Source organism: Cucurbita pepo, chromosome 3, assembly GCF_057944985.1.
Source record: "Cucurbita pepo subsp. pepo isolate OVF chromosome 3, ASM5794498v1, whole genome shotgun sequence".
In the NCBI taxonomy this organism is placed as follows: Eukaryota; Viridiplantae; Streptophyta; class Magnoliopsida; order Cucurbitales; family Cucurbitaceae; genus Cucurbita; species Cucurbita pepo.
In genome coordinates, this window is record NC_141800.1 from 3,916,348 (window position 1) to 3,942,184 (window position 25,837).

Here is a 25,837-nt window from a genome sequence, read left to right on the forward strand (position 1 = left end):
TGCATAGTTTTGTGGCATATATATTTATTGGCTGATGGGTAATGGGTAAAGGAAAATGGTTTTTGGTGTTCTCATTACAAATTAATAAGGGAAAATTAAGCAGAAATGCAGAAAACAAGCTAGAAAGGAGGTTAGCTCGGTGAGAGCAAACCACTCATGCTCATTTCCAGTTGTGGGCAACAATGTCAGCCAAATCAACAACCCGTTGAGAGTAACCCCACTCGTTATCATACCAAGCAATAACCTTCACCAAGTCATCACCCATAACCATAGTCAAGGAAGAGTCGACGGTTGAGGAGACATCAGAGCACCTAAAATCGACCGAAACAAGGGGCTCGTCACAAACAGAGAGGATGCCGTTGAGCTCCTTCTCAGCACTTTCCCGGAATGCTGCATTCACCTCTTCAGCAAAGGTCTTCTTAGAAACCTGGACAACAAGGTCTACAACAGACACATTTGGAGTGGGCACACGAAGTGCAATCCCATTGAGTTTTCCTTTAAGAGAAGGGAGGACTAGAGCAACAGCTTTGGCTGCTCCTGTGGAGGTAGGAACAATGTTGAGTGCAGCAGCTCTTGCCCTCCTGAGGTCACGGTGGCTGGCATCAAGTAGCCTCTGGTCACCAGTGTAGGAGTGAGTGGTAGTCATTGTTCCCTTGATGATACCTGCCATAGATTTATACCAAAACCTTCACAAACCTGAATTTTAGCACCTGAATTTGCAAGTGCCTAGAAATGTAAGTGCTATTGATGAATCTATGCTGGGATTCAGTATGTATTACCAAACTTCTGGTCAAGGACCTTGACAAAAGGAGCTAGGCAATTGGTAGTGCAAGAAGCATTGCTGATGATAGGCTCATCAGGGCTGTAAGCGTCGGCATTAACCCCAACGACGTAAGTCGGAATGTCACCCTTCCCAGGTGCTGTAATTAGGACCTTCTTTGCTCCAGCCTGAATGTGCTTCCCTGCACCCTCTCTATCAACAAACACCCCAGTTCCTTCAATCACCAAGTCTATTCCCAAGTCCCTGCATTGTCATTTATCTAATCATTCAATTTTTTTTTATCTCATACAGATAACGAATGAAAAGTTAGAAGCATAGAAGTTGAACACCCACTTCCAGGGAAGGTTGAGAGGGTTGCGGTTGGAGACCACCTGGATGATCTTGCCATCAACTGAAATAGCTTCATCTCCGGCAGGTTTGACATCGGCATCAAAGATGCCGAGGGTGGAGTCGTACTTGAGGAGGTGAGAAGCTTGCTTGACGCCGCCGGAATCGTTGATGGCAATGACATCAAGTGGGGAATCCTTGCGACCATGCCAGCACCTCAAGAAATTCCTGCCAATCCTTCCAAACCCATTGATGGCTACCTTAAGCTTTGCTTCCACAATCCCTTTCTTATACCCTCCGCTACTTCCCACCTTCAAGAATTTAATGGATGTAGGTAAGGCACATGAAGAATCATTAGTGTAGTATGAATATTCACTTCTATATAACCCCCTCATGCTATCTCAGATATGAAACCAGAGACCATAGTACGTGCTAGAAGAAGCTTAGACAAAAAATAAAATGAAGCGGAGTATATTCAGTAGTCCAAATAGAACTTTCCAAAGAAATAGCTTAGTAGCCACATTAGCCGCACTTGGGATGATTTTAGGGGCAGCGTATTCCCTTTCGCTATATAATCGTGTGGTTTCTGGAAATTTATGATAAATCAAATTGAAGCCAAATTAGGCTTTGCTGTTGATCAATCAACAGCCTAAATCTACTACCTCTCTCCCAAAAACAGACCTAACCATCAATCAGATTTTGTTCCTTAAGATGAACACAATTGACAGAAGCCATGAATGTTATTTCTACATGTTCACTCATGTAACCATAGTACAACTTTTGTTACATCCCATGACTCAATGTAGATTGCTGCCGCATCATGATCCAAACAAAAGATTACTACACTGGGAAGAAACTATGATAAACTTTTAAGAATAGAGAGAACTCACAGCAGAGGTCTGGAAGGCAATGACGGAAAGGAAGTCATCGGAGGTTCGCCTAGCGAACGGGAGGCAGGTCGACGAGTTGCGGAGGCCAGAGAATTCTCCAAATCCCTTTCCAGTAGCCTGCAATGCAAGAGAATGCAACAATGTTCTCAGATGAAAAACAGGAAGAGATTAAAGAAGGGGCGAGAAAGGAAGAGTGCAAGCAATGGAGGAACCTGGAGAGATGGTTTGGCTACTGAGAGAGTAGCCGTAGCCATGGTTGAGTGGCGATGAGAAGAGCAAAATGGGGGAATGCAGAAGCTTGAAGCAGTAGAAGAGAGATGGGAAATTGAGAAGGATGGAGTGTATATAATATTTATTTGGTTGAATGGCTTTGAATGAATGGGGAAAGAAAGGCTAAGAGAGGATGAGATAATGGATAGAGCCCCTCACTCAACGAATGGCTGTGCTTCTTCTGCTCTCTGCATCTTCTTCTACTGTTTCATTTGTGATGCTGTTTTCTTCACCCTTCTCCCTTCCCCCACCAATTATAAATGCCAAACTCATTTTGGCCTCATAACTCCTCACCTTTTTTTTTTTTTCTTACTTTTTTTATTCTTTTTATTCAGAGTCCAAGCACCAGAAATTTATTCCTCGAATTATCTTACTTTTAACGTCTCGATATATCTCTAGATTTTGAATTTTTTCATTCCTTATTCTTAAACTTTGAATTTTTTCCGTTTATTTTTAAAAAACAAGATAGAAATTCGACGCAGCGGTTGGTTTATAAAAATTGGAAGGTTTATATGATATCATGGCGAACATTGTTCATTTCAATTGATGTGACACTGAATGGGTCGAAATTGATTGGGTAAGTGATTTTTATGATATCGTTTAAATGAAATATAATTTTATTTTATATAGTTGTAAATAAATTTTAAAGTTCGAATAATAAAAATAAAACTTTTAGAAGTCGAAGTATTTTATATAATTTGTCCAATAATTTTTAAACACACATTTTTAAATTTAAAATGTGGGCCATGGGGAGGATGGTTTTAGCCACATAATCGTTTACACCTTGAGAGTGAGAGTGTATGTACCAATATTCAATACACATTATGCAAAAACCTAAGTTTTTGCCTTAGAAATTCTGAAAATATCTTAGATATTATGTGGCAAAATTATAATTTCTTTCGTTTAATATTTGTACCTTTTAAACAATATCAATCAAATTAAAAATAATAACTTTAAAATAAGAAAAAAAATCAAAACAAAAGTAAAACTTGGTTTCAAAAGACAGGAAGCTACAAAAATTAATAAAACTAGTTTGAATAATTTACTGTAAATTGAAAGAAAAATCTGTATAATCTTTTAAATAGTTAGTAGTATAAGAAGTTCGATAGATTTATGTTTAGCAGCAAACTCGGAGGATCGGAAAGATTATTGTTACTACGCAAAATACTCGAACCAAACCATCCATTTATGATATTATTGTTATCTGTAGGGGGTAGCAAACAATAAACTAAAAGGCTAAGAAGAATAAGTTTGATATGAAAAGACTTAAAATGCTACCATTTCAATCCTTGCAAAGGAAAAAAAAAATTGACTTCATTTGGAGCATCCCTAAATAGATCTCCCTAGCCAAGGATATCTGCAGTATTCTCATAATTTGATCAATGTAGATTACAGAGGCAAATCTCTGTGGCTTTTGTATGCAAACAATACATTTTAATCTAGGAAGAACAACATAGCTTCATTATAAGCAATCTTCCTGAAAGTGCAACATGTACTAAGGTGCAGCTATAAGACAAGGCTAAACCTGGATTAGGTATGATATGGATGGTGCACATTACCTAATACCTTAGAAAATAATATCAGCAAACATGACAATTCAAATATAAAGTAATAATCAATACAAGATCATACAAAATTCATGTGTTTTGACGTCAAAGATATAGAAAAGTCATAAGCAATAAAACGAATGGGCTAACCTGCTTGGATTCTAGTTTCTGATTCATTTTTCAGAGTGGGATCCGGGAAGTAAGAGTAACAGAACACAGAGTCCACACACGACACTTCAGGGAGGAAGCACTACCAATGGGGAGTTCAAAAGAATTGATAGGTTGGTACAGAAAAGACTCGAGAGTATGCCACACATAAACAAGGCTTCCTTTTCATTTTTGTTTTTCAATTATAAGCCCGCCCTTCTTTTTTTTTTTTTTTTTTTTTTTTTTTTCTCTAACAAGAGACAAAAACTTTCATTGAAGACATGAAAAGAGACTAATGCTCTCAAAGATACAAACTGCACAAGGGAGTGAAAACTTGAACATAAAGGAACACAAAAGGAACCAACACAAAAAGAACCAAAAAAGATAAAGATACAGAAAATAACTACCACAACGAGAAACACTAAGCGAATTGAACAAAAATTACAATAGAGAGAGCCTAAATGATCAAATCAACACAAAAGATCACACTCTGAAAACTAAACCAAAGACGATGCCTGAGAACCAAAAGCCTTGAAAAAAACAGAAAAACTCAAAGATTTGAACCCCAACATCCAAAACGCCAACGAGTAGAAAAGCAGGACTACCTCCCCCTCCCCCTCCCCCTCCCCCAAACATGAAGCAAGAACTACTGAACCCATACCGCAAACGCAATATAGCAATCAAACTTGAAACAACAAATGCCTTGGGAATTGAATGGAGAAATTTCACACATATCAAGACCACAAGCCTCAATAAGAGAAGCAAATTTCTTAGGTACTGATGAAGGAAGACAATGAGGAATCTCTGTCACGTTCTTGAAATAATGATACTAAATCATCACCAAAAGAATCTTTTGTAACAGTATCATCAACAATAGTTTCCATAAGCTTAAAGCAGATACCAAACTACTTAACTAACTTAAGATGCAGCATCACAATCATAAACATAATGTGAGAGAAGGAGAAGCAGTGGAATCTTTTGAAAAATGAAGTACTTGTTTAGTGAAGACACCATCATATTCTAATATAATAAAATCTTGTTGTCTTTCTTGGCGGAAAGAGCCAAAATGCTAGAAACATTTTTCTTCAATACAATTTGGCCCCGAAGTATTAACCTCGGTGATGGGAGGAATTGAAGAATGATAGACCTTTCTTCAAGTGTCGTACTAGGGATTAGTTGCAATAAAAACAATAATGAAGAGGTTAGTTCGTGATTTTAATCCAACCTCCATAAACTTTGATGAATGTTGGTTTACTATGTTTGCTAAGGTCCCATTTTTTAATCTTCAAATGGAAATTACCAATATTTGCCAACGACTCAATGGATCAAGGCCAACTAACAGAATAGTATGATCCAATTGAAGTAAAGTTTTATCATCCATAAAAGGTAGACTTCAATGCCTTTCTAAATATCTTTTCAATCATCATGCACAGTGAATCGAGAAACCACCAACAAAGAATTCCAGTTTAAATTAGCAACTTCTTTATCTTCCATACCAAGAAAGAGGATTGGGAGATGGAGGGCTTTGGACAAAACAAATCAACAATCAATGGAGAAGGAGGAGGAGGGTTGAATGAATTCACAATGTTCACGAAGGAATTAGTGTTTCATTTCAAAGTTTGAGAATCCTTCATGTCAAGCTTCTTAAATTTCATGATCTAATCTCTCAACATATCCCAATAAGTAAGTCAACCCCACTTTATAAAGCCACAAAGAATACTAATCACCTACCTTCCACCAGATATTGGCCATACAATGCAATCGACAATTGCTCTTGAAGAAAACCAATGCAGTCGACAACCCCACTTTATAAAACCACAAATTTTTTGCCTCACTTAGAGAGGCAAACAAGCGGAACAATGGCATCTAGAATGCCTACACATTATTCCTCACCATTGGTTAATGTTAAAATTGGTTGATGATAAACTTACATGGCATATTACTCAATGAATTGATTGTTAGTATTTATATGAGGGGAACAAATTATCAAAGAGAAGAAAACTTGAAATTTCAACCGTCTTGGAACTTATTGAGACATTAGCAACTTTATTCTTTTAGATAACTTTTTCCCTCCTCTAAACTTCTGTCAATTCACTAAGTACTAAGTCATGTAAGCTTATTATAGGCCAATTTAACATTCACCAACAATGAGGTCATGTATTTCAATCAGTGGACTAATTCTCATCAAATTTCTCCCTAGTCCAGAACAGGAATTTTGCACACTTCAAATCCAGGAGAAAACCTTTTTATTTTCCATCCTCGAGAATGAAGGAATGCACAAAATTTTCATACTCCATAATTGTTCAATAATATTTATCAGCACAACACCAACAGAGAGTCATACACTTCCAAATGTCATCTCACTCAATTCAACGTCAAGTTGAGCGAATGCACTCTCAAGGATAAATCTAACTTCGAGTGTTAAATCAAGTTTCAATCAAAACAAAACAAAATTTAGAAAACTGTACTTTCAATCCTTATGGCATTAAAGAAACAAATCATTCCATAGATGTAACTTGCTACATACAGAGAGGTTTATATACAAAGCCCTATAAATATGAGATAGAGAAAATTAAGTATGCATCTTTAGTAGGTTGTGTACGTCTTAAAGGATGAATTGGAGATATTAACTAGCCCAACAAAGTTACACATGATAGTTCTCAAACATGACTATCTGTGAAGATAAAGAACGAAAGCTAGATGTTGCTGCATATACAAGAAGGAAATTTGGTTACAAGAATAGAGTGCAAACAGCTCTACGTAAAATATGGCTACATCAATCATTCGAAATTCTAAGAGCAGGGATGAACAACGATTAGTAGCATGATCAAAGTGTTGTTGCCAAAAGAAATGGGAGGAACATGCCAGAACAAGTAAGCTCCTATATGAGTTACTACTTGAAAAGGTACATGGAATTACTCACATGCATCATACCCTTAGAATCTGAAGCTTAGTCGAAAAGGCAATCGCAACCCAGTCCGGCTGGGAAGAGGACCATTGCAGCTGCTCGATTTCTGCTCCAGCTGTATATGCAAGAATGGGATCGAGGCCACCTTCGACGGGTTGCCCCATGGACGACAAGTCCCAAATCAAGGCCTGAGAATCATCCCCGGCGGTGCAGATGTGGCAAGAACTATGCGGCGCCCAAGCAATAGCGTTGACACTAGCCTGGTGTCTCTGTAACTCGACGACGGGGAGTGTTGGGAAGCGAATGTCAAGCACGACGACCTTGGCGCTGTCCATGATAATTGTAGCCATATATCTAGGGTCCTGCTTGTTCCAGCCTAATCGAACCAAGGGAGTGTCAGGCTCGGAGCTCTCGTAGATGATGGTAGAGTGCTCCTTGTCGCGCAAATCGAAGACCCGGACAGAACCGTCGGCAGAAACGGAAGCAAATACACCAACACCGCCCCAGGCGATGTCGTACACTTCCTTATCATGGGCGATAAGTTGCGTATCAACGGTCTCCCGCTCAATATCCCAGATTGTGCAGGTAGTATCAATACTGGAGGTTCCAATACGCTTGGGCTCGGCATCGTTCCAGTCAAAGGAGGTAAGAGGACCACAAAACTCGCTGTTCTTGTTGCCATTAAGAAGGCTCTTGAGCTCCACAGAAGAAGAGTCATCCGAGATGCGCCAAACACGGAGAAAGTCGCTGGAAGTAGCGAGAAGATCAGGGCGCTGGCACTCCTTATCGGGGATGAAGATGGTCTTGGTAGGAGGATAGGGATGCTCGAAGGAGAGATTAGGGTCAGAGCGAATCTCACCACTGGAATCATCAAGTTGGACAATCTCGACACGGTTGGGATACTGCTCGAGAAGGCTAGCAATGGCGAGGCGGTACTTCTTGTCACGGCGGACGCTCCAGTTCATGGCGTAGATGTGCCATGGCGCCTCGTAGGTATAGATCTCAGACCGCTTCTGCTGCTCGTCGGAAGCATCCGGATTGGCGTCGCTGTTTGCACCCATCGGCTTCTCTCTGGAATGCCTCCTTCAATGGATGCAAGGGAAAGATCTTGTTCACAGAGGCCCGTATGAATGATCGGAACGAACAGGTCAATTCAAGATTGGACTGCGACGAACAAGGTGTTTGCGGGAACATCAAACTTTGAAAAGTAACGCTGGGCACTAACCCTTAACAAAATTTGTATTGTATTGGTTTGTCCCTTAACCATATGCCATTCCAAGTGTCTACACTGATACCCGATGTATCGACGCATGGCGTTACGAGTAAATGAGGGATACAATAATGAATCGAAATACATAAACGAGAGTGATCGTGAATATATCATTATTGAGAAAAGCTCACAATAACTGATAGCTATTACCCGTACTAAATTATTGATGGTTCAGTCGTTCTAAAATTATTCATGTTGGTATGTGGGGATAGTGTAATAGCCCAAGTCCACTGTTGGCTCGTTATCGTTGTTAGTCTCACAGTTTTAAAACGTGTCTACTAGGGAGAGGTTTCCACACCCTTATAAGAAATGTTTCATTCCCCTCTCCACTTGACGTGAGATCTCACAATCTACCCCCTTGGTCCCGTGTCTACGAGGAAGAGGTTTCCACACCCTTATAAGAATTATTTATCTCACAATCCACCCCTTTTGGTCCCCGTGTGTAACGACCCTAAATTTTTACATACTCAGAGTCGTTACTAACGCTTCATGCTCATCTATAATGCGGAAATATAACTCTTACATGAACATCATTTATAACGTAAACTTCAAAAAATGCTTAAAACAACTTCTTCTCTCAGAAACACAGTCATGGTCTATTTAAAATATGGAATTTAGAGAATAAAAACAAATAAAAAATTATTTAAAACAATGAATTGCAAAACAACTTATTCTAACTTAAGACTATAAATTTAAATATGAATCTACCTTATGCACGTGCCACAGTCTCTACTCGCGATGTCGCCGTCCTCTGTATAAGTGCGTCTTGCCTTTACCTGAAAAATGATGTGGCACACGGCCTGAGTATTTCAAAGAATACTTAGTAAATGACCCCACTATAGGGGGTCATGCAAATGCCTACATGCAATCATGATTTAGGGAACTATCTTTGATCATCATAAGGGTGGCCTCCAGTCTCAGACAAATTGGATGTGTAGTACTTCCCTACACACGACTCACACGTGCGAGTGCGGATCCCCAGGTCATTCGCACACCCTTGGACCCTCTGGTCAAGCTAATCTGTAGCGACATCCAGAGGTTAGCAGAACCCATAGTGTCACTAAATCTATCATACAATATGCATGAGGTCCCACTAAATCTATCATAGTGTCTCTTTTGACACAACTCTCTAGTCTCATCTCTTTGTTACTCTAGGTAACACATACTCGTTGATATTTATATTAATATCATTATCATGCTCTTAGGGTTATGTCCTATGTCGATCTAACAACATAATGCAATATGACACTTATCATCATATAGCATGCTCAATATGGAAAATATCGTCATATTAAGGTAAACGTCACGCAATCATCATACTCATCATATTTCCATAAAGTGCATTAAGCATACCAAGTACATCATTCATATAACATCATCACATCATTGTCAAACGTCATCAAGTCATCATATAACATCATCATCTAACGTCATCACATAACATTAAGCATAAATAACACGTGCAAGTGCCACTGGGTACATGTCGTCATACATAAGAAAAGTCTTTCGACCGAGCCAATAGTAAGACCACTTACCTGATTAGTTTAAATTGTTGTTACGAATTTATCCTTAATGAAAGTTTAATTTTGTCATTTGAAATCCAAATCAACCTATGTGAGATCATGACATTAGTTTCAAGTTCGAACTTCTATAAAATTATTTCTCTAATTTACATTGGTACATGTGTTAAACATCATACGAACACATTAGAGGCTTTACATGAATAAAATTTTAAACTCTTTAACATTTACCATATATTTTCTTTTTTTACGTGTGTTGTTTGCACATATAATCAATTCTGTATCTCCTATTTTTTTTTACTTCACTGTATTTCATCTGTATATTTCACCAATCTTCCTTTTCTTTTCTGTATTTACCCTGCTAATTTTTTCACCAAAACTTCCATTTTTTTAATTCTGCTGACAAATGACTTACCGTAATAATAAAGGAGATCTTCTAATTCTTTTAATTCCTATCACTAAGAGGAGATCCGAAAAAAATGACTTATCCTAATAATAAATCAACATCTCTTTCCAATTAAATAAGATCTGTCTCTCCAATTAAATCTCCATTTCTCCTGTAAATCTTATTGTTGGTATTTTTTTTTTCTTTTAAATTATTGCATGAACCATGCATCCTGTATTCTGAATTACAGTTGAGGAGAGATAGTTGGGAGAGGAATGAGGGGTTAGTAGAGAGTAGTTTAGGGAAAATTATTATTTTTTATTATTTTTATTATTTATGGAAAACTATACATTCACACTCTTGTAATAAATGTTTCGTTCCCCTGTCCACCGGTGGGATCTTACAATCCACCCCTTGGCCCTCATGTCTACGAGGAAGAGGTTTCCACGTCATTATAATGAATATTTTGTTCTCATCTCCACCTAATGTGGGATCTCACAATCCACCCCATTGGTGGCCAGCGTTCTCGTTAACACTATCTGGTGTCTAGCTCTAATACCATTCGTAACTCGAAAACGAGCAACGAAATATGTAGATTAATTTGGTTTGAAGGATTTAATAGAGGGAAATGCTAATGGAATTTTGAAACCCATATTAATATATTTCAATTAAATTTACAATTACTAACAATACATTAAAATTAATTATGTTAATAACGCTAATATGCTAAATTATTCTATTATTAATACAAATAAAACATAATTATATTTACTTAAATAATTTTTAGTTAACATATATTAACATAATAAATTATTTATTTACTTAATTATACACATTATTCTAAAAATATTTATAATCCACAATAATGAATTACATAATTAATAATTTATATTTCACAATAAGATATATTATTTTAAAACATCATAAACAAAACTTTCGGTCGAGCCCAAAGTCGAAAGGGTCTAACTACAAAAACGAAAAGATAAACATAACGATTGGGCTTGCAAGCCCATTCGTGAATATCTTGCAAAACAAGAAAAACGCTATTCGTCGGTTTAATTTAAGGTTTCACGAAACATACTTAAGAATAAGATGTGTCGAGTAATATGAGAAGCAAATATAAACGTAATTTACTATGCATAAAAAATATTATTAAATTTTTATAAGAATAAGTGATATATTTATTTGTTCGAAGGTATTAACTCGAGAAATTTAATATAATTAGATAGAGTTAAAATTTCATGGACTAAATAAAACCAAAATGTATAGTCTCACGACCACGTGTAAAGGATTCCAACATCTGACTGCCTCTTAATCGATAACTATGTCCTAGTCAACTGCTTATTGGCAATATTTATTATATCTTTATCTTTGTTCGAGTTTAATAATTACAAGATAGAAATTTAAAATTTTAATATTTTAAGATAAGGTACATGACACATATTAATTTAACGTAAAAAATAATGTTTATAAATAATAAAAAAATAAAAATCATAATTATTATACCATTTTTTGTATTTTTTTGTATTTTTGTATTTTTTTTTTTTTTTTTTTTTGTCGTTTAAGAATAATTACTTTGAGAAACATTAAATTAATTTGGCGAAAAGGAAAAACGACACTTTATTGACCATTAAAACAAGGGAAAATTATTAAATTTAATAAAAAAATGTCTTTTTTATTTTTTTATTTTTACAAATTGAATATTTAATTTCATATTTGTATATAAGGAATATTTAAGTATTTATTTATTATTATCACTTTAATAGCTTTTGTTTGTTCAACGTTCGGGTTATAAAACATTAATTTTAAACGATGCATACATATCAATAACAGTACTAAATATTTTTATTATTATATTAAAATTTTCTTTAAAGAACAAAAATATAACCGCTCAAACCCACCACTAGTAGATATTGTATCACTGTTAGTCTCGTAGTTATAAAACATGTCTATTAGAGAAATGTTTTCACAACTTTATAAAAAATGATTTATTTTATTATTTAATCGACGTGAAATTTTACAAAAAAAAAAAAAAAAAAATGCCATAAGACTGATAATTAATGATAATAATTAACTAATGTTTTAAATTAAAGTTTGCTCTGTTATTTTAAAATGATTGATTAGCGTTTTTTATTTTTATTTTATCAATAAGATTCTTTAATGTTTTAAACTATAAATTATTGATGCGACTAATTTTATTAAATTAATCGAAAACTTAGAAGAGTTAATTCCTATATTGACTTTTAAAATTTTGATAACGATTTCGTTATTAGTTCCATATTTATAAAATTTACCATTATTTTCTACATTTTTCTATGGTTTTTACATTTTTTTTAATTAACTATTTAAATTTGTAATTTTTTTAAAATTTAATCAAGATTTAAAAAAAAAAAACTGATTATTAAATATTATTTTAATTTTATATTAAATAATTACAAAATTCTTATTTATTTTGAGTGGCGGGCCGGCGGGTGGATCTGGTAAACAAATCCGGCGTCGTCAGGCAGTGCTTTGGAATGCGTACCGGTACAATCAGTCGCCAGTGTTTTTAATTTTTAATTTTTAATTTTTAATTTTTTTTTAAAATTGATAATAGCCAGACTCTCCGGTCACCCACGTGATTCATCATTTTCCGAAATTAACTTATACACGTCGCAGCGTTGACTTTTTAATATAATACCGGTAGAATCAGTCATCCAATTGTTTTTTTTTTTTTTAATTTAATCGATCATTTTCCTAAATTAACCTATCCTCATCCTCATGGCAGCGTTGACTTGGCTCCAAAATTAATCCCACGGTAACTATAAATTTACCTCTCCTTTCTCCTCCCAACAAATTTTTATTTACTGTCCTCCCAAAATCTTCCCCTTATCCTTTTTTTTTTTCAATTTCTTTTAGCATTTTACTAAATTCAATTAAATATTTATTAATTTATAAAAACTGTTTGAAAGCCCCCTAATTTAGGGAATGATGATGAGTTTATAATCAAGGAATATTACGAATTTATAATAAAAGAATACTATCTCGGGAAGCCCAAAGCAAAGACAAAATCAAAGTGGACAATATCATATCATTATGGAGAGTCGTATTCATTTAACATGGTATCAGAGTCATGCCCTAACTTAGCCATATCAATAGAATCCTCATATGTCGAACAAAGAACTAAAAAAAAAAAAAAGAGTAGACGTAGTAAAAAATGACCAAGACTCCAAAAGAAAAGGAGTCGAGTCTCGATTAAGGGGAGACATACTTTATTCGAGGAGAGGTGCGGGATGAAAGTTCAACATCGGCTAATTTAGGAAATGATTATCAGTTTATAATTAAGGAATACTATCTCAATTGTTGAAAGTGGACAAGATCATACCGGTTCAACTAGCAAACTAAATTTATAATTTTAATACAATAAAATAAATTTACCACTTTATTCGTAAAAAGACAAGTATAGAAATTATCGGCGTGATTTGACAACCACGACCAATAATTGTACAGAAGATATTTTGCTTTTTTTTCTTTTTTTTCTTTTTTAAAATTTAATAATTAAAAAAAAGATAATTTCGCATTTTTATTTCTTATTTTGTTCATGGGAAAATAATAAAATTATTATTATTTTTTCTTTTTAAGTGAATTTTTTTTTTTTTTTTATGGATTCTCCATAGCCATTACCGGCAAGATCGATTAACGCAACAGAGTTGCTGAAGATCCAGATGAATTGAAAGCCCCACCTCATAGGAACCAATCTGAATTTAATATTCCTTTTAATTTTTTTTTTTTTAAATTTTAAATAAATAGATTTAGGATGTTGAATCCTGTTGTTGCTTCATCTTGTTACTCCGCTCCTCCATCTCCGGCGTCTTCCGATCCCGGACTCATCTTCCCTTCCGCCGCCGCCGCCGCCGCTGTTGCTGCTGCTGCTGCGAGTAAATCTCATAATCTCAATCCTTATCCCATTTCCAATATTCGATATTACTACTGTAAGGAGCATCACGTCAATTCTTTTCGTGGATATCGTTATTTTAATTCTACTTCTTGTTTCCTCCGCCATCCCTGTTCGGGGTCTTTCGTCTGCTCATCCGTCTCTGGATTTTGTTGCTCGCTTAGCAGAACCAGAGGCGGCAACGGCAACGGAAACGGAAACGGCAACGGCAACGGCAACGGCGAGCGGGATAAGAAGGTGTCTTCTATGGGTTTAACGGATTTGGATTTCTCGGCTGCTCGGAAGATACCTCGACTGAATGCTGCCGTGCTTGGGGAATCTCTGGCTACAGAAGATGATAACGTCATTTTACCTAGTGATCAATTCTCTTCCCGCGCTCATGTTTCTTCCTACCTCCAGGTTCGTTTCTCTTTACTTGTTTTTTTCACATCTGGATTGGATTGCTACGGTGATCATCTCCTTTTAACTTCTATTATTGTTCTTCATCAGTATTTGGAGATGTATCAAAGGTCCATTGAGGATCCTGCTGGATTTTGGTCCGATATTGCGTCTTCCGAGTTCTTTTGGAAAAAGAAATGGGATCAGCAAGTCTACTCTGAGAATCTTGATGTCCGGAAAGGGGAAATCAAGATAGAGGTGAGCCTCAAATCTGATGATCTTTGCCCTAAATCTACAAGATCACTCACGCTTATTTCTTCGTTTAATACTTTCTCTTTTCCGAGCAGTGGTTCAAAGGTGGAATCACCAACATTTGTTACAACTGCCTCGATAGGAATATCGAGGCTGGACTAGGGACAAAGGTTGCTCTTTACTGGGAAGGAAATGAGCCTGGTTTTGATGGCACCTTAACTTACAATGAGCTTCTACACAAAGTCTGTCAGGTTGTTACACAGTCTTTAATAAATTCTATGTATTCGTTTCACTACTTCATCCTATAAGCTGTATTAGATTTCTAAAGTGACAAACCCAGACAATTTTAATGGCTGTTTTGGTCTAACTTTGATCTTATCCGTCTTTCAAAGCTAGCAAACTTCTTGAAAGATAATGGGGTCAGAAAAGGTGATGCTGTTGTGATTTATATGCCCATGCTAATGGAGCTTCCTATTGCCATGCTTGCTTGTGCTCGAATTGGTGCTATTCATTCGGTATTCATCAACTTGACTCCTTATCCACTTACTTGAGATTTTCTTCAATTTCATGTGTAACAATTGCTTTTCATTCAGGTTGTTTTTGCGGGGTTTTCTTCAGAATCTCTCGCCCAAAGAATCATAGATTGCAAACCAAAAGTTGTGATTACTTGCAATGCTGTTAAACGAGGTTCTAAAGTTATCCACCTTAAAGACATTGTAGATGCTGCTCTCACAGAATCAGCACAAAATGCAGTCTCTGTAGGTAGGGAACTTTTGAAGTTGATTTTTGTTATTATAACTATTTTCTCTTTATGTGTTTGTTTGGTATTTAAGAACCCTACTTCACCATGACATTTCTTTTTTAAAAAAAACATTCAATTTCCTGTTCGTATTCAGCTTTTTTTGTAGGCATTTGGACCACACTTTTTCCCTTTTCCATAAAGAATTTTACTCCCATTATTAAATCAATTTAAGAGAGAGAGAGAAAAAAAAAAAAAAAAGAAAAAAAAAAAAAGACTGTGAAGCAAGTAATAGGAAATAATAGCTTTTTTTCCCCTTTTCCATAAAGAATTTTACTAACATTATTAAATCAATTTAAGAAAAAAAAGACTGAAAATTTCATGAATAATACACATTTTTGAAAGAATTGGTTGTTGTGAGCAAGAATGGAGCTGGGAACAACTGTTGTCTTTGGAGTTTTTACCTCCTTGCTTCCCAAGTGGTTAGCAGAATTTATTTTCAGAGGATTTGTGAGTTCGTGAGGTTCTGTTTAGATCCTAATTCCATTGCCTGTTCACTATGCCAACATGGTTTCCTACAAAGAAAAAACCTATAAAAAAATTGCTAGTGCGTTTGAGAGGCAAGCTAATCTTGGAGATTGGTTTACAAAAGGAGGTGAATTAGAGAGAAATTACTGGAATTGTGAGGCATCCATTCGGGGTAGGTTGTCTGATCTCCTTTGAAGCTTGGTAATAGATTATGGTCGTTAGAAGTTTCATGAAACCATTCATGCAAGTTATTATTCATGGATGCATGTATATTTTTTTCTTTTTCTTCTAACGTGGAAACGGGCTTTCATTGAGACCCTCACGCAAGGAGAAGCCCACAAAAGAAGAAGGCCAACTACGAAAATGGTCTCCAATCAAGCAAAATTAGACCTAATGGATAATTACAAAAAAGCTTTGCAATCGAAGCCCGCAAAGAAACATTAAATGTATCCAATTTAATGGATACTTGCATTAGGGTTCCTTATGGTTACTTGATTGATTGAAAAATGTATTAGCAATTCACTTGGGAAGGAAATGATAATGTGTGATGTTGGTGGAGACCATTCTTTGGGAAGTTTGGGGCAAGCGAAATCATAGCATTGTTGAGATTTGATTATGAGAATTTTTGGTGATCCAGGACTCTGAGGAAACGTTAGGATGGTCTCAATGATTTTGGTTTTGCACCTTGGTCATCTGGAAGGATCCAATTGAAGAATTCGGTTCAGTATAGTTGAAGGTTTTTATGACTGTTTCTTATTCATAACCCATTGTCCGATGAGTTATAAATCTCAGGGTTTGTACCTCATATGGTTTCACACCATCTGTGCAAAGTGGTTTTCCTGGCGAAATAATTTCTCTGGTGTTTTTCTTTTTTTCGAGAAGAGAAGCAAATTTCATTGATGAATGAAGTACAGGAGTAAGAACTCCTAACACCTTGAGGTGTATTGCAAAAAATCTCTCCAATTTGAAATTAAAGAATTTAGACTATAATTAAAAAAACGAGTGTTTACATTTACACCAGTATAAAACATCAAACATCATTAAATACACAAGACTATCAAATCTTCTAAGGTGTTTATCTGCTAGATAATTGTTAGGCCCCAATTACGATTTAGATGGTAGAAGAGGAAGGAAAGGGAATTCGCCCTCAATAAGTTAGTAAGAAGAATCAGAGTAGTGGGTGCCATGGTGATTATGCTGGGAGGGAATGTCCGGGTAGTATATATGTTAGGGAGTATAGTAACGTTTATGCATTTGGTGAGTGAATTCTGTAGAGAGAGAAAGGGAGAGATTGCCAGCCCTATCTAATAGGCTGGGAGATGTTTGTCTCACCTAAGGGCAATCTTTTCTCTCTGAATGTGAATACATAATAAGGAATACCTTACAATAATCTTGCTATTTCTTCCTTTTTCCTCTGTTCCTTTTAACCTCTTTAATCTCTTCCTGTAGCAACATGCCTTACCTATGAGAATGAGTCAGCGCTAAAGAGAGAATCTACTAAATGGAAGGAAGGGAGGGATATATGGTGGCAGGTTTGTATATCCTATCTCATGCTAATGAATTTTCATAAATATTGAATGCTAACTTGTGTTCAATGCCCCTTGCTTCCTATTGATATATGTATTAGCTGCATGCGATCAACATGAATATCAAAGGGTAGTTTTCTCTCTTAGTGGTCTTTCTACCGAAACACTATTTTATAAGATAATGATTCTTGAACAGAATTGAATATTTGTCCTATAAACGTTTCTTGAGACATTAAGGGAATTTCTTATTAGGTATTGAATACATGATTTTCCCAAGTTTCTTGACAGGACCTGTAAATTTGTGTTTCATTTTTTTGGGTTGCATCACTGAAACTATCTTTCTGGAGTTGTTATGATTGGTTGAAATATATGCAGGATGTTGTCCCTAAATATCCAACCACATGTACAGTGGAGTGGGTTGATGCAGAGTATCCACTTTTCCTGCTTTATACTAGTGGGAGTACTGGAAAGCCAAAGGTAAAACCTTTCCATCATTTAGAGTTCATTTTCTACTTTGCACTGGAAAATTTATAATTTAGGGGTTTTGAAGGGTGTTCTTCATACAACTGGAGGATACATGGTGTATACTGCAACAACATTCAAGTATGCATTTGATTACAAACCATCTGACGTGTACTGGTATTGTCGAAACTAAGATCAACCTTATAACCTCCTTCAACATACATCTATATTGATGGTTTCACGAAGTGTCCTTCTCCTGATTCTAGGTGTACAGCTGATTGTGGTTGGATCACTGGGCACAGCTATGTCACATACGGGCCTTTGCTCAATGGAGCTAGTGTTGTTGTCTTTGAAGGGGTAACAGATTGACAATTTCAATTTACTTTGGTCTTAATATTTTAAAAGAGAAAAATCCATAATTGAATTAATTAACTAAGGGTTTTTTGTCTTTGTAAATTCTTGGAGACCTCTGATCTTGACTGGCAAAGTCTTTGCCGTGGATGTCAATACTTGAAGGCCAACTGATTTAGTTCCTAAGAGACTCAAGATGTAAAACCAAAGAGATTATTAGCACGATCTCTTTTTTTTTTTTTTTTTTTTTTTTTTTTTTTTTTTTCTTTTGTAGTTCTCCGGTAAACTTTAAAGAGAATAAATATAAGGAGTTTTGAAGACAAGATAGGTACTGAGATGAACTATTGGATAAAATACATTCTATAGGTTCTTTGTGCTACCTATAAAATTGTCTCATACTTCTCTTTTAACTACTTGGATATTGTTTAAAAATTGTCTAATACTTCTCTTTTAACTACTTGGATATTGTTTATTTATATATGTATGCATGTATTATAAGGGCCTTAGTTAGGACAAGCTTGTTCTTGGGAAAATAACAACGATGGTAATGATAATTTTCATTTCTGCATTCATGCAATATAAATGCATGTGGGTTGAATATTCATATTAGGGAACTCATGCTATGTGAAATAGGAACTCAAGATGTTATGTGGGTTCCCAGAGAAGCACAACTCATGCTCTGTGAAATTTTGAAACACAACTTGTTTAGTTCAATAAATGATGCACACCAACATTATGGGCAGAATGTAAGACAACCTTGTTCATGCCATAACCTTTCTGGGCTAGGCTTTGGTTTCATAGAGGGGCTTTGGGAAAGTACTACATTTCTTTCTTTTCACGGAATAGTAAGGAGGCTCGAGTGTCATGAGAATATATAACAAGCACATTTATCTACTTCGTATGCTTGTTTCTACTTACTAGCATTACATGTGTGTGTGTATCTAAAAAAATATTTGAAGTCTCAAAATACGGCATCTTTCCTGCTGCAGGCTCCAAATTATCCTGATCCTGGACGCTGTTGGGACATAGTTGATAAGTATAAGGTGTCAATATTCTATACTGCTCCAACATTGGTACGGTCCCTCATGCGTGAAGGGAATGAGGTATGTCATGGATCTAATCTTATATTCCTAAATGTTGGTGGATTCAGTTTAAAAAGTGGTGGGTACAAGAAAATATGGCAATGTAATAACACCTAACTTGTGGTTCTGTGGAGGTGGTTGAAGACCATTTTTAATCTTTCCCATTTGTAGGATATTTCCGAAGTTGGAAAAACTTTTGAAAATATAAATGTGAGATAGGAGATGTGAGGAAATATTTGTCTTAATGCATCTCTATGACTTTGAGCACTTAAGAGTTGGGTCATTTTTTTTTAATCTTAGATTCTTTCTTTCCAAATAGTTGGAGAGCTTTTATTATGACTAAGCTTTGAGCTCTTATATAACCTATCTGGGACTAGGCATCCTGTCCTCGTTGGTTCTTTCTTTATACAAGTATATCTTGCAATTTTTTTTCAACTTCTATCTTTAATTAGGTCATTCTTCTTTAGAACTGGTATCGCCCTTTTTAGTCATTGAACCTTTCTCAAGCTAGTTGTCTGAAAATTAAAGATTCTTGTGGATGGAGTTTATTTTATAGCTTCTTTATGGCTCTTAGTGATGAAAGGGTTTTGTAGTATTTATTTCTCTTTTGTTTTGACATTTTGGATTGTGCTTCTGATCTCCCATGCCTTTGTTATAGGGTTTGAAAGCCTACCGGTTGTGTTGAAACTAGCCTTATCAAGCACCCATCTCTAATTTCTTAGCTTTATCACTAGAAATTCATTAGTGTCTTCCTCTCTCCAACTAAATTTCCCATATGAAAGCTATCGTAGCATTTAGCTATAGAACTCTTGTCTTCCCCTTAGAATCAAATGTGCACATCGACATCAAAGATATTCCACAAACCATGGACAAGCCGAACAAGCTGCGAGATACACCTTTGAAAGGAAGGCAGCGGCAAAAACTTGAACATGCCTAATAAACCAACCAATACACCCAAAAGAACACAAATTTCTTCCCCATTTTGACCAATCACAATTCTGATAAGAGAACTTTAGGCTACACAAATCCATAATAAATGTGGATTTCCATACACGAACCAAATAAAAGCTAATGAATCTTCAAGATGGGAGATTGACTGAGTGAAACTCAAGGCTACAGAAATGTAAACTTTCTCCAAGCGAAATTCAGGCTTGAAAGCAACCAATTGGAGATTTCTCAAAGCCCAAAGAGTAATTCTAGAATCTTCTCCAATGACCACTTAACACTTCGCCTTGGTACTAGATGAAGGTTTTCACGCATCTGAACACAACAAATCTCAATTAATTTTGCAAACTTGCAAGGGATTAAAGGTGAAGGGTGACATGAAGTTTCTGGGGAGATTTTTAGAAATGGGTCTTTCAGAGCTTAGAACTTTGCTGGTCTTTCGAGGAATGAAAGGCCATCTGCTTAAGAATCTTCAACAATGATATCATCCTATGTATTGTAATTAGGCTGAATGTTCAATTCTTCACCACTCAAACTGACTGTTGACTCATCATCTGAATCATTGTGAGGAAGCTGAAACAGAAGATGAAAAAATCATTACATGACTTAGAAATTTGGAACCACCTAGACCATTGCTGAATTCAAATAAAACTGATTGGGTACTTTCCTTCAGTCCTCTATCTTGAAATTTCTCTTTTGTAAAGGAATCAGAACTCTATTCTTCAATTCAGTCTTCATTAAAAGTGGATGATAAAGTAGTATGTCTTATCTTAAGAATCAATTTTTTATATGGAAAACTAGACATGACAAAACTTAATATCTGCCCTCAGGTTAGAATGAATAATATACAACTATTAAAGTTTAAAAATATGATTTAAGAAAAATATAAAAAATAATCAAGCACTAACTTTTGTAATTTAGTTGGACAAAAAAAAAAAAAAAAAAGCTTCACATCTTAGAAAGAAACAATAATGAAACAAGGATGATAAGAATAAGACTTTGGATCCATTGGTAGAATGGACAAAATCGCTCTTTTGATGTCCGTTGCCAGATATCCTTATTTGTAGCTTTTACGAGGAGATGACTATTTAAATATCTATTGAAATGACAAATAAATAGGGGAAAGAGGGTCCTCTGTCTAATTCCTCCTTTTCCTTTAACCTTGCCACTCGGATTGACATTGACCAGAACTGAGTAAGTCAGCATAGATATACACAACTGCAAGTCCAATTACTGCCGGGTGGATTTGGGGAATACTATGACAATGCAGTCACCAATCTGAAATCATATCAATTCCCTTTCCTTATTTCTTTTGTACTCTTGCCTTTGTACATAATCTTTTTATCATCTGAGTTTATATTATCAATTATCATAACGGTTGTGTTTAGTTGATGAAGCCATGGTCGAGATTTAAATTCTATTCCATAGTGAATGCGAGACTTTGCCTCATGATCTTCATAAAATATTACATAAATGGTATGCTGACTTCAAATTTTCCTCTTCCTGCAGTATGTTACTCGCTACTCAAGAAAATCCTTACGAGTTCTTGGAAGTGTGGGCGAGCCCATCAATCCTAGTGCATGGAGGTTTGGATATTCACGATGTTATCTCAATACTTCAGGCTTATTCCAAAAAAGAAAAAAAAAAAAAAAAGAAAAAATAAAGGAAAAAAGGAACTATCAGCAGAAGGCTGAACTTTCTTTCAATTGTAAGATGTATCTAAAATGTATTTTGATTTCTGTAGGTGGTTCTTCAACGTGGTTGGAGAGTCGAGGTGTCCTATATCAGATACTTGGTGGCAGACTGAAACTGGTGGCTTCATGGTATGTTTTTCTTTCAATAAGAAACGGCTTCATGGTATATGTTCTGATAAGCCACTTGGCTTCATGGTATTTTGGTTTCATTTATTTTCCATATGGGATGAAGAGATAAGGCATCTCCTATAGGGCAGAAGTTAATAGTTACTTTTCATTAATATTTTATATCAGTTTCAAATATTTATATTAGATTTAATAAATTAGTCAATTAAGAAAAAAATTATATTAAATAATAGGAATTTAAATTAACTAATAAACATCTATTTTTAGAGAAAGAAAGAAATGTTATTTGAAAATGAAGAAATATAAAAAGATGATGGAGCATCCTCGAGGTGGCAAGGAAGCTCTGACATTAACCACCCTACACTTGGCATCAATATCTACAAAGAATAATTATTCAAAAAGGGTTTACAAAGAGAACTCCATTTTGAGTTGAGGCCAATCACCCTTTTTGTGATCGCCATCAGCCTATGTTGTGGATGGGGCCCTTTTCATGGCATGATTTTGTAATCTTTAAATTGAATGAAATTATACTTTGTTTCTTATCCCTTGCTAAAAGGAAAAGAAAAGAAAGGAATATTTCAACGACATTCATAATAAAAGTTTAACTAGTTGTGTTTATCAAGCATGTCATAACTCTTTCCTTAAAACGTACACAGTTTTTTCTGTTGCAATTTTGTTTATCTCAAACAATTCTTGGGCACGTAGTTGACATTTCATTGGGCCTAACCGTAATTTTTTTCTTTTCTCACAGATTACTCCATTACCAGGGGCATGGGCTCAGAAGCCGGGTTCTGCTACTTTTCCTTTTTTTGGAGTTCAGGTATGTAAGGATACTGGAGCAGCTATTAAAATCTACCCTTCAAACATCTCGCTTTTATATTTCCCACCACAAACGATCATTCTTGCTTCATCAAATTATCTTGGTGCAAATGTAGCCAGTATTGGTGGATGAAAAAGGGAATGAGATTGAAGGTGAATGCAGTGGATATCTATGCTTGAAAAGCTCATGGCCTTCCGCATTTAGAACTCTTTATAATGATCACGAAAGATATGAAACGACTTACTTCAAGCCATTCCCTGGCTATTACTTTACTGGTGATGGCTGCACCAGGTAAATCAAAGTGCTTGATCTCATCTCATGTCTGTCAAGGTGTTGATCAATGTATATTAGAGTTTGCTATTGCCAATATTTTAGAGTGAATTTTTCAGTATGATAATTATACTAAGTTGGGTTCTATCATCAAGGGATAAGGATGGGTACTACTGGCTTACTGGAAGAGTTGATGATGTTATCAATGTCAGGTTTGTTAGCGTTTCTCATTTATGCTTCTATGGTATGCATAAGCCGTACAGTTACAACAATCTATATATCTCTGTGGTACAAAACTTAATTTCTGAAGGAAGCTTTTGGGTATGTGTACTATTTTTTTGCAGTGGGCATCGTATCGGCACAGCAGAAGTGGAATCTGCCCTAGTTTCACATCCCCAATGTGCAGAAGCTGCTGTCGTTGGTATTGAGCATGAGGTAGGTTTGCTGGTTTTAGTTTGTTAGTTTGTGAGTTTATGAGCACTACTGATGAGAGTAATTCATGTGCTTGGTGTTTTCGAAAATTATGAATCTATTTGGTACAAATTCACTTGCCAGCATTCATGATCATTATATTGTAATGGTGCAGGTCAAAGGACAAGGCATTTATGCATTTGTGACTATAGTGGATGGTGTTCCCTATAGCGAAGAGCTCCGGAAAAGCCTTATTCTCATGGTTAGAAATCAGGTAAGTTTTTTTGTTTTGTACACCTGTTCTTATGATAATGACATCTTCCAAGATATTTCATTCCATGGTGCTGTAATTGCCTCTACTCTGTCCTCTGAAGAACTCTTTAGATCCTTTAAAAATCCTATTATTCCTTTCCATAGCCAAAGTTATTCCATTCCGGAGATTGTCGTTGATCAAAAGATCGTATTTCTAAATTTTCACAAGGTCCCCCGGGAATTACTTCCAAAGCTTGTTGAATTATGGGTTTCGTCATCTTACCAAGTCTAACTAATTTTTATGGATTTCGTCATCTTCTGAGCTAATGAATCTCCTTTTTGCCACTGAACTTCTCAAAATTCTGCCTCTATCACAAGGTGGATTCTAAAGAACTTCCCCTAACAAAGCGCGTCCAACAATGGAAAATAACAATCCCAACTTTCCTCATTTGTACAGACAGACTCAGAAAATAAATAAATGTACATTTGTATGATATCTGTTCTGAGATTAAATATTGCACAACTTCCAGATAGGGGCTTTTGCAGCACCTGACAAAATTCATTGGGCGCCTGGACTTCCAAAAACGAGGAGTGGAAAAATAATGAGGAGGATTCTAAGGAAAATTGCCTCCAAGCAGTTGGATGAACTTGGAGATACTAGCACGCTTGCAGATCCTGGTGTGATTGATCAACTCATTGAGCTTGCTGATCGCTGAACGTGCAAACTGAATCAGAAAATGTTGAGAACTAGATGTTAAACATATATTTCTCAACTTTCCCCGAACAGAACCATTTAGTTATGCTGTGATTTCCACAGAGTTCTTCAATAATGTTTGGGTCCCTCCCCCAATTGTAGAAATCTCATTATGAGTGGCACAGGACTCATTTAGACGACTTAATCCCACAAAGTTTCTTAGAAATATTTTATTTTGACTTGATGCCTTAATTAATTTTTAGTAACTATTCTTGAAATTGACAGTTTCACATGTAGTTCATATTAGGTATGCCAGTTATAGTTTACATGAGTGATGTTATGTCATTGATATACCACTCCATCCACTGCTATATGTATATAGTTCATTACAAATATAGCATCAATTTTCTGATTTGCAAATATTAGTAAAAAAAACAGATGCTTTTGTCTTAAATAACGTGACACATTAGTTATAATCATCGAACTTAAATGGACAACTTTTGTTATAGTATTGTTATACTCATATTCAGTACTTAGGAATTCAAATGACCCGAACAACTCAAATTATCCAACTAAAAAAATATTTTCTAGATTTGCAAATATACTAGTAACAAGAAACTTCAAATATTTGATGGTACAAGCACTGAACAAAATTCAAAATTAGATTGTTTTGTTAGAAGTAAAAATACCAACACAAATCCAAGTAGTAAATATTGCAACGTTAATCAAAGCTCGAAATTGAACACTTAAATAGACATATTGGCATCTAGTTTATAGCCAAAAAATGAGTCATTCATAGACATATTGGCATCTAGTTTATAGCCAAAAAATGAGTCATTCACCTTCTGAACACTGAAAAGAAGTAATGCTTGAAAGGATACTTATACTCTATCCTTTACTGGTAATCCTTATACAGTAGCTATTATTTGTATCCTTGCACGATCAATATATGGCCTGAATGATAGGTTCAAATGTAAATTTTCATCCCACAATATGCAAAGTAGAATTCTAAGATAATAGATTACAACCTTTTTTTTTAAATGCAAACAACGATTGAAAATCTACGTTACATCGTAAAGTCTCTAAAACAATCAATTATAATCCTTAACTTTGGATAAAAACAAATTTGAGACCTAAGCGGATTAAAATTTAAGACATTACAATGTTAAATACATTAAAATTTCACAAGAAAAAAGACGAAGCAGGATCACCTTTTTCCATCACCAACAAGCTGCTTTCATCCAAGGAATGCTTCAAATCTTGGTATGGTATAGTATTTAGCTTCTACAAGGCTTTCCTTACCAATAAACAATGAGGTTTTGGTTCAT

At 35.5% G+C, this 25,837-nt stretch overlaps 2 protein-coding genes and 1 pseudogene across 4 annotated transcripts; 1 reads left to right on the forward strand and 2 right to left on the reverse strand.

The window, feature by feature from the left end:
• Positions 1 to 7: 7 nt before the first annotated feature.
• LOC111791267 (glyceraldehyde-3-phosphate dehydrogenase A, chloroplastic-like) lies at positions 8 to 2,372 on the reverse strand. The gene is made up of 5 exons (XM_023672539.2): positions 2,211 to 2,372; positions 1,999 to 2,115; positions 1,115 to 1,419; positions 780 to 1,024; positions 8 to 663 (listed from the first exon to the last, which is right to left on the reverse strand). Exons 1-5 carry the CDS (start codon positions 2,250 to 2,252, stop codon positions 161 to 163), a joined length of 1,212 nt encoding a protein of 403 aa, XP_023528307.2. The 5' UTR covers positions 2,253 to 2,372; the 3' UTR covers positions 8 to 160.
• Positions 2,373 to 6,645: 4,273 nt separating this feature from the next.
• Positions 6,646 to 8,070, reverse strand: LOC111791837 (WD repeat-containing protein LWD1 pseudogene; annotated as a pseudogene).
• A 5,632-nt stretch (positions 8,071 to 13,702) lies between these two features.
• LOC111790836 (acetyl-coenzyme A synthetase, chloroplastic/glyoxysomal) lies at positions 13,703 to 24,737 on the forward strand. 3 transcript variants are annotated; one of them, XM_023671923.2, is made up of 19 exons: positions 13,843 to 13,962; positions 14,147 to 14,378; positions 14,469 to 14,615; positions 14,705 to 14,860; positions 15,002 to 15,124; positions 15,203 to 15,371; positions 17,326 to 17,408; positions 17,778 to 17,879; positions 17,953 to 18,041; positions 18,131 to 18,221; positions 19,205 to 19,318; positions 21,752 to 21,828; positions 21,987 to 22,065; positions 22,814 to 22,882; positions 22,998 to 23,173; positions 23,308 to 23,364; positions 23,497 to 23,587; positions 23,739 to 23,837; positions 24,346 to 24,737. In XM_023671923.2, the coding sequence occupies exons 2-19, from the start codon at positions 14,226 to 14,228 to the stop codon at positions 24,529 to 24,531; spliced, it is 2,061 nt and encodes a 686-aa protein (XP_023527691.2). In that variant the 5' UTR covers positions 13,843 to 13,962; positions 14,147 to 14,225; the 3' UTR covers positions 24,532 to 24,737. The 3 variants fall into 3 exon arrangements, with proteins under 3 accessions (XP_023527689.2, XP_023527691.2, XP_023527690.2); XM_023671922.2 differs by having other exon boundaries at positions 13,874 to 14,016; XM_023671921.2 differs by having other exon boundaries at positions 13,703 to 14,378.
• The last annotated feature ends 1,100 nt before the right edge of the window (positions 24,738 to 25,837 follow it).

Coding starts and splice junctions, on each gene's coding strand:
- LOC111791267 (XM_023672539.2), bottom strand. CDS start 2,252: ATGGCTACGGCTACTCTCTCAGTAGCCAAACCATCTCTCCAG. Junction 1,420..1,998: donor TTGCCTTCCAGACCTCTGCT/GTGAGTTCTCTC, acceptor AAATTCTTGAAG/GTGGGAAGTAGCGGAGGGTA. Junction 1,025..1,114: donor CCTCTCAACCTTCCCTGGAA/GTGGGTGTTCAA, acceptor ATGACAATGCAG/GGACTTGGGAATAGACTTGG.
- LOC111790836 (XM_023671921.2), top strand. CDS start 13,842: ATGTTGAATCCTGTTGTTGCTTCATCTTGTTACTCCGCTCCTCCATCT. Junction 18,042..18,130: donor AAACCATCTGACGTGTACTG/GTATTGTCGAAA, acceptor TCCTGATTCTAG/GTGTACAGCTGATTGTGGTT. Junction 22,883..22,997: donor TTCCTTTTTTTGGAGTTCAG/GTATGTAAGGAT, acceptor GTGCAAATGTAG/CCAGTATTGGTGGATGAAAA.